At 41.8% G+C, this 9,273-nt stretch overlaps 1 protein-coding gene across 1 annotated transcript in view; it reads right to left on the bottom strand.

The window, feature by feature from the left end:
• The window catches only part of LOC108570825 (serine/threonine-protein kinase NLK), a 102,798-nt gene that overhangs the window by 54,335 nt on the left and 39,190 nt on the right, over window positions 1-9,273 (bottom strand). Inside the window, exon 5 of the mRNA XM_017932747.1 lies at window positions 1,644-1,750. Coding sequence (XP_017788236.1) covers window positions 1,644-1,750 — 107 coding nt within the window. The remainder of the gene's footprint in view (window positions 1-1,643; window positions 1,751-9,273) is intronic.

Genomic DNA, 9,273 nt, shown 5'->3' with positions numbered 1-9,273 from the left:
TTGCAAACGCGTTCTGGGTTTGCAACTTTGTTGCCTACGAAAATTGCACATTGTTGCACGACGGCCGGTTTTGCAACAATGTGCAATTTTCGGGAGATGCTTTCGGCAACAAAGTTGCAAACCGATAACGCGTTTGCAACATTGTGCAATTTTCGGGAGCGGTTCGCGACAACAAAGTTGCAAAAGGAGAGTTCGCGCTTGCAACTTTGTTTCCGGGAGTCGCACCCGAAAAAAAATACAAAGTTGCAAAACGCGCCGGTTTGCAACAATGTGCAATTTTCATGGGCAACATAGTTGCAAACAACCCAGAACACGTTTGCAACATTGTGCAATTTTCGGGAGCGATTTTCGGCAACAAAGTTGCAAGCACGATCTCTCCGTTATGCAACGTTGTTGCTGCGAATCGCTCCCGAAAATTGCACATTGTTGCAAACACGATCTGGGTTTGCAACTTTGTTGCCAAAAGTCGCTCCCGAAAATTGCACATTGTTGCAAAAAGGCGCGTCGTGCAACAATGTGCAAATTTTCGCGACAACAAAGTTGCAAACCCAGAACACGTTTGCAACAATGTGCAATTTTCGAGAGCGACTTTCGGCAACAAAGTTGCAAACCTGTAACGCGTTTGCAACAATGTGCAAGTTTCGGGAGCGACTTTCGGCAACAAAGTTGCAAAACCGATAACACGTTTGCCACAATGTGCGTTTGAATCTAATACGAGTTAACAATGTTACAAGTGAGAATGACGCTTGTAACAATGTTACATTCAAGCGTAGTGCTTGTCGTAATATTTGCGTTTGAAATAACGCTTCTAATAATGTTGCAATCAGAAATAGAGATTCCAACAATGTTTGCGTCCAAATATAACGCTTCAAGCAATGTTGCATTCAAAAGTAACGCTTGAAACAATGTTTTGCATTCGAAATAGTGCTTTCTTCGATGTTGCATTCGAGAATAGAGACTGCAACAACGTGTGCATTCAAGTTTGAAAGATGAACAGTGAAATAAAAGTATCTTGTTGCTTAAAAATCACCGTTCAACGATGTAGAAGTTATTATCTTGCTACTGCAACCGTGTCCCACACCTCGATCAATTTCCAACCTCAACTGACACAGGTACAAAGGCTCCGCGCAAACAAAAAGGACATTATACATTCTCAACATATTTCTCCACCCCTATAAATAACCCCTCTACATAGATCAATTGGCTCTCAAAGAATGAAGAGTAACTAATTTCTTTATTACGAGATTACTATGAAATTCTACGCTGAATCTATCTAAATTAAATTTTTCTCTATTCTCTATTATACTATACTTTTCTCTATCTCTATTAAATTTTTAAATATCAATACAATAATTTTTCCAATATCCAACATCGCTACTTCGATTCATTAAAATTCATATCTTACTCGAAAAAAGAAAGCGAAGCCTAAATAAAATCTAACCAAAGAAAATAAAATAAAAAGTAACCTAAAATCACCACTTTAGCTCAAAATTCATATCTTAGGCGAAAGAAGAAAACCACGCCTAAATGTAGGTAAATTATCATTTTCACTTCTAAATATAAGTCACAATTTAAGCTGTTTAGCACTATTACACACCTGTAAGAATATTGAAGAAAAAAAGTGATAGAATATTTTCACTCACCTCGAAGGATCTGGTACAGGAAGACCTTGATGTGGTCGGGGCTGAGATGCTGAGGGCTGACGATGATCTTGTGCAGATCGCTCTGCAGCAGCTCGGTGATCACGTATCTGTTCGTGGTCTCGTTAAGGAATATACGTAACATGAACGTAACAATCATCAAATGTTAAATGAAATTAAAGACTGAAACCAGTCCTCTCTCTCTTTCTCTCGATTATCAGCTGATTCTCTCACGACGTCGTTTACACGCTTGTCGATGCCCTCTAGATAAGCTTAACCAGACGAATATTAACTTCCCGTGTTCACCCGGTAAATAAAAGCAACACGATCGTACACCGAGCTAATCGCGAGAGTACACGCGCTAGAATCAATTCGAACGAGTCTCGAGTTCCGAGAGACCGGTTCACTCCCTTCGTTTACTCCTTCCTCCTTTGCGATCGAGGAAAAGGCTCGTTACACGAAGGAGAGATCGTTCGTTAGAACAGGGTTGTTAATGCGATGGGAAAAAGGTGAGAAAATGGTAGTTAAAAGGTGGAGCGAAATGGTAGATCGACGAGGGTAATTTCGAACGCGAAGAATACCGGACGGTTTAGCGTTCATTCCGTTTTAATCTCTCTGTCGTGATTGTTTCTGTCACTTTTCTACTTTTATTTATTTAAACATAGTCACTCATTTTGGAATCTTCCAATTTAACGCAAAACGAAGGAAAAGGGGTCGATCTTTTCCCTAAAAACTAAAATAGTGGGACGCTGGATCTATCGAAATTTAGCGTCCGCGAGGACGTTTTCCCTCCAAAAAAGAAGAAAAGGGAATCAATATTTTTCCTCTAAAAAAAAAAAGAAATAAAATCGCAGGAATGTTGGATCGACGGAAACTCAGCGCCCTTGAGGATCTCTCCCACCAAAAAGTAACAAACCCAATCAATATTTTTCCCGAAAAATAAAACAGACGCTAGATCAAGAGACGTCGATCTGAACGCAGCGTCCGCGGTAACGGAAACCTTGGCAATCAGGCTACTCTCGTTCTCGATCCGTCGGCTTAATGGATTCTTTCGTCGGCCTCGAACAAGTTAATCCGTCGAAATGAAGGGAAAAAGGAGGAAAGTAGAAGGGGCAAAACGTAGGGTAGAGAAAAGAAGTGCAATAGAGAAAGTGAGAGAAAGAAACGGCAGCAAGAGAGAAAAAGGGAGGGAAAGAATCGAGAGTCCGATGACGTCGAGGCATGACGAAAGTAGCTGGCCTTAATAAACCTGCCGGGGTAATTTACAGCGCTTGGCCCCGGCTCGACGGGGTGAAACTTCTTCAGAAAGTTAAGCCGCCACCGGCCGCGGACAATGGCGAACGGAAGCTCGCGTTACCAGAGGCATCCACTTTTTGTTAATGGAACCGCGGATATAAAAGTGGCCGGGGTCCACGTGCGCTTCGTTACGCGGTTTCTTCGATTAATTGTGTGTCTGGGGCTGAGAGGGGTGCATTTTTCTTCGTATTCACTCCAGGGGACGTTCAACGGATGAAAATTGTTGGAAGATGCACGAAGAAAAATAATTATGCTCGAGGGCGTGTACGAAGATTCGTTTTGTAATCTTCGAATGGCGGCGAAGTGTGTATGGAAATTCTACTGGAATCTGTATCGTGTTGATTATTACAGAATTTAGATGTACGTTGAATTATTAAAGATGGGAATTTTTATTAGCTGTGTGTGTGTTGGAGAATTTTTTTTATCGGTAAAATGTATTTTATGAGTTTCTATTGGAAAATTCTTACTTTGTAGAGTAAGTTTCGGTATTCTCATCACTTGATTCCTTTAAATAGATTATGAGAAGGTTGTACTTGTGGGGCTCGTTGGCAGGGACGTTGGGTCCAAGTCGAGTCGATATTCGAAGTAAAGATACACTCGTCCGCGACGTTAGATGGGATGGGTGACCGTTTTTTCTCTGGTTTGATAAATTAATTCGGGGCTTGAATTTCTCTCTGTGTCTAATCTGTTCTTTCCAAATTCTGAGGTCTCTCTCTCTCTTTCCAAATTCTAAGGTCTCTTCTCTCTACTATTCTTCCAAGTCTCTCAACGGTGGTGTCTATTCTTTCCAAAACTTCAAACGTTCTTCCGCAATACTCTGATACTACTCTCCATATTAATTCACTCACTTTCTTTCAGGATTTAGAATAAGGAAACAAATGTGTGTTGAAAAAATAAATCTCTGCTTCCTCGAAGAAATTATTATAGAACTAAATCTTAGCAATCTTCTTACTCTTTCGCTCTACCAATTACAATACAAAAATGACTACATATTAAATACTAACTTTCGATCTTCTCTCAATACCTCGCGTCACATTCATCGCTGCTCCAAGCTCAAAAATGAATCAAACTTATCCGTTTAATCCGGACCAAGCTCTCTCCGAGAAAGAGTCGCGAGGTCTCCGCAAAACAGGGACGACGAAGTTCGGCAATTACGCGAGTCACGGTAATCACCAGCACCCCTTCGTTCTGCAAGAAACTTATCGACCCCTGTGGCGTATAACTTCTCCACGGTAATTTCACGAATAAGAGAAAGGGAGGAGCAGAGGATTGCTCGATCGACAAGCCACGCCACGAAGAAAGGGTGGAGAACCAGGGAGCAAGTTTCGCGATAAAAACCACTCGAAAAGTTTTTACGCGACTCGAACGATGGCCGAACCGTTCGACCAGGCCGGAAGTGAAGGGGGTAGCTTGCTTGCATCGAACCGGGCCATCCTGCACGCTTTTCCCTCGCCCTTCTCGCTTCCTCTATGCATCGAGACTCTTCAACGAGCAGAGAGGAACGTTGTATCTGTCTTTATTGATGTAGATACTCCGGTTTTATCGTTTCAGATAGCGTATTATTTTTGTGATAACTGCAGCCGGGGGATTTTCAGTGTCTCTAACGTGTTGCGAGTAGAAAATTATTGCAGATTAATGTGTTACGTGGGTCTCTAAGAAAAGATTCGTTATTTTGTGAAATCTGAGAAAATTTGAAAATTGGGATATTTTGTGAATTTTCAAAATTTGCAAAGTTTGCATCCACCTTATATTAAATCTGCTTCCAATTTTTTGTGGAGCTGAAATTAATATTGCTGGGATCAGCGGCGCTTTATTTAATTTTGGGGTCTCTTAAATCACTGATGCAATGCACAGTGGTCTGAAATTTGTTATCTACATTCCTACAATAATTAAGTATTCTTCACTCTTCCATAGATTATCCATCATTCCATTATTTCTCGTTTATCTGAAAAACGACAGAAGTGAATCAGAACTAACAACTGCATTGTTACAACATTCCTGGGCGAGGAGCGAGAAAGGGAAGGGAAAGGTAGTTGAAACTGCAGGGATTGTTTAGAAAACGGAAGGAGAATTGGCCGGAGATAGGTCTGACGAGCGATTAGCCGTAGTCGGCGTTCGATGATCGCTTTTCTCTCGACGTTCGTCGACCGATGAAACGGAGTGAAAAGCGTCGAACGTGGAGAGAGTCGTGCGGTTTATTTTTACCTTTTCCTCTCTTTCTCTCTTCTTTTTGTTTTTCTTTTTCCGAAGCAGCTCCGGGGGCTGATTCAATTCTTCGTGATCGCGTTTGACGCTGTTGTCGAATCCCAGGTATCGCCTGTCAATGTTGAACGCTCGAAAGTGTTCGAACGACAAGTGTCTCTTCTGTTTCGCCAACGAATCTTCTGCCTTTTTTTCGCAATGCGCAGTCAGAATTCTTCGAAATTTCGCGGAATTTCTGTCACTATTAGCTGCTACGTGGACCATTCTCGTCTCGCAAATATGGATAAATTAGGAGAGGGTTAAGAATTGTGCAAAGTTGACACGAAAATTCCTAGAAATTTCTAACGCTCAGCAGCCTAAGCAGCCTAATACACTATACGAATATTTCCAACAATGAAATTCCCGTGTAACCCAATTTCTCCCGAATTTTAATCCGTCCACGGCGGAAAAAGCGTTTCTCGATAAATCAATGGATCTGGAGGCAAGGCGAAACAGGTCGCAAGGTTGAGTTTGCGCTGATCCCGCGTCCTCGAAGTGGATTCTCGCGAAAATATCCGGTCGCCCGTGAGAGCGTTGGCTGGTCTCCGGGTTGGACGCGTGTTTCCTACTTGGAAATATCGCGCTCGAAGCGGGCCATCGATCGTGTTTCAAAAGAGAGACAGCTCGAAAGCGTGGAACGTCGGCTAAAGGCTGCGCTTAGGTGTTCCAAGCCGAAGCCAGCCGGACCAGTCGACTTGCATACCACACCAGGTTCGCAGCCAGCCTCTACCTGCATTCCAACCTACCAGTCGACCTCATTCCGCCATTATACTATTTCATTCTCCTCTGGCCTTCTCTCTCGCTCTCTCTGTCTCTCCTTGCTCGTCGTCGTGTGTAAAAACGAAATTTCGAAGGACGTGGATTCGTCAGAGATAAAGTCATTTTTAGACAGCTTGGAGGCAGGTGGAGGGAATAGATTGTTCTTCGAATCGGAGATCTTTCGAGGAAAAATTGACACTCTTCGTGTGCTCTGACAGATTTATACGAACTATCTTTCTTGTTTTCTTCCGTTCTTTTTAGAGCTCAATGTTATTGTATTAAAATGAAATTAACACAATCAACCACTCTGTCCTATAATGTTCTTTAGGGAAATGTGTGATAAAGGTAAATTGGTAAGAATAGTTGTGAGAAATGTTCTATATTTATGTATGAACTAAGTGGAAGTTCAGGAGTTTCGTAGACTCTATGTCGGGCTTTACGTCCCAAAAACGGTGTCTCGACAGTAGAGGGTTAATGTCATAATAGGAATAATAGAAATTTTGTATGACGACGAACTTAGATGTTATCTTTTCGTGATATTTTTAAAATTTGACGTTAACCCTCTTGGTTCCATGGACCAATTTGGGACGATTAGATGCGCGAGTGAAGAACCTTGCCAGAGATATCGTTGGATGTAGAGAATTTCTAGCTAGTATGAAGATTTCGTCTAAATTTCTCTAAAAATCCAGCGATTAGAATTTTCTTAGTAAAGTATCTTCCACTTTCCATCGTGACATTTCTATTGCAACGATACACAAGAGACTTACAGCGGAAGCAAAAGGGTTAAAATCTTCTTCACTAGAGTCTAGAAATAAAAATACAATTTTTTCGAACAATAACGATCCATCCCGAAACATCCCCTTTCCCACAGAAGCACCTCAAAATTCACGCTAGTTTAGCAACGAAAATCCACAAAAAAGAGCTGAAAAAACCCCTCCAGAGAATTTGGTAGGAAACAGGATTTTCCGGGCTTGGCATCGATCGCCTGTGCGGGAAGGGCTGATCGCGGTGCCGCTCTTTCAGCGCATTATTTAGAATTCGCGCGGCTCGGCCGCGATTTAATCGCGTTTGCGGCTCCATCGCGATTTCCTCCCGGCTCGCTTTTCACCGCGAGTGCATCGATCGAGTGCCATCGAAACACTTTTAACCGCGTCCCTATCAATCTTCCAACCGAGCAGAAAAAGGAAGAAAACGAAGAACAAGCCGAAAACCAAAGAAAAAAAAAAATTCTTTCTTTCTCCCTTTAACAACCGGTCGTCGAATGATCTCGCCGATCTATCTCTGTTCTCGTCGGAGATTAACGATAATCGAGAGGTACAAAAACGATCTCGTCGGGTACAAAGTCGACGACGAATCTTTTATTCCTCTTCGAATATATCCACACACACGTACGCATACGATTTTCTTCAGTCGTTTCAACTTCCATACGCACAGAATGGAATCACACTGCACACAGTATAATCGTACGATCTACGATCGTTTAACCAGCCGGCCAATTATCACGGTGGATCGCGATAGGAAATTAACGTGTCATTATCGTTGTAAAAGGGCGGGATTATCGGTGACTGCGATCGAGTTTGCTTAACGCCGCTTAATAAAGCGATCTACGTGCAATCATCCCCTCGCGAGGAACGCCCACACGAAAACGATCGAACAGTATCGGAAAGGTGTAACAGGATGATCGATCAGTTTGGCGAGACCGATTTTAACGGGAGATTGATAGACAGTTCTCGGTGAAAGGTTCGATTCTTCTCTCGGTCTTCGGTGAAGATCTGCTGAGGAGAGATCGCGAAAGGTGATACACCAGATTTCATTTTCATTCGGAGATTCTGTTGTTTCTGCCAATGGCACTTTCGATGAGATCGGGAGGGTGATAGGGAGTGTCTGATTAGGTGGGATTCTTTGGTGGTTAGTGAAATCATTGGGAGGTTAGATGTTACTTTGATAGACCAAGTTGGGGATGTCCCGTTTGGCGTCAGGTACTTTAGATCATCCTACGGTGCCTTTAAAGCCTCGAATTCTGATTTATAAAATTACGAAATATTCTGAATATGAAAATTTCAAAATATTGAAATTATAGAATATACAAATTTCAGAATATGAAAATTCCAAAATATACAAATTTCAGAGTATTAAATTCTCAGAATATTCAAATTTCACTTAGTTAACGTATTATAACTCTTTCTAATCTCCAAAGTGAATCCACCAGTGATCGATTCCTTTACAAATTCGCAATTCATCCTAATTTCCAATCTTTCGCACGCCTCGACAATAATTTTCTTCTCCTACTAAGATCAGAGTAAAAAAACAATCCTCAAAAGTCTCTAAAACTCGCCAATTTCATTCCCCAAAATTCCTATCCAACTTGCAACGCACAGTGCTCCCAAACTTCGAACCCACAAAGTACACTTTCATTCGTGCAAAGTGAAAGATTCTTCCCTAAACCAAATCCAAATAAAATTCTTCGACTCACCCCGCCAATTACCTCGAAAAAATTCGCGAGTAATTCGCCCCGCGGTGATTCAGAATGATCAACGCGAGGATAATTTGCGTAACGAACCGCGCTTAAATTAGATCTGTATGAAATGCATCGAAGGAGGAGGCCGTAGCCCCGTTTCACGGATATCAAACCTCGGTTAAGGATGTCGCGCGAGCTCGATGGACGTCCACGTTATTCTAATAACACCGGCTGGCCAGTAGTTAATCGATTAACTCGGAATGGCCGCGTCGCGCGAACCTAAACGCGGCTACCGGCGCTGTCCAATTAGCATAGATTATCAATATTACCAGGCTGGACAAATATTTGCGTTATCCAGAGATCGCACCACGAGATAGCACGATTATCTGGAGCAATAACACCGCTCGAATTTTGCCTCTTACAACCTTCTCGGAAATATTTCGTATATTTCCACTAATTTCCCCGAGATTTTTTAGCTTCGCCACTTGTCAAATTGTCAGTCAGGTGAAATATCGCGCTGTGATTTTGGTAGAAAAGTTTCGTCGGTATTTTTTCAGTCCAGTCTCGCGATTCAAGTTGATTACGATTATCTGTTAGCAGGTTAAGTATTCTGTGCTCTCTTCGTCGATTGAATTTTTCACGTTTCTGAAGTTTCCAGTTTTAGAGACCGTTAGAACTGATATTAGAGCGTGTTTTAATTATTTATTCATTATTTAGTAACGCTATACTCTTCGTCGACTGAATTTATATTAGAGTAGTGTGTTTGTTTTAATTATTGATAATTATTTAGCAATGCTGCGCTCTTCGTCCATTTCATTTTTGACGTCTCTGAAATTTCATATTTTGAAGATAGTTAAAAATTGATTTTTTGTGAGAAGA

This window comes from Habropoda laboriosa, unplaced genomic scaffold (genome assembly GCF_001263275.1).
Source record: "Habropoda laboriosa isolate 0110345459 unplaced genomic scaffold, ASM126327v1 scaffold15, whole genome shotgun sequence".
In the NCBI taxonomy this organism is placed as follows: domain Eukaryota; kingdom Metazoa; phylum Arthropoda; class Insecta; order Hymenoptera; family Apidae; genus Habropoda; species Habropoda laboriosa.
This window is presented reverse-complemented; position numbering and strand designations above follow the sequence as displayed.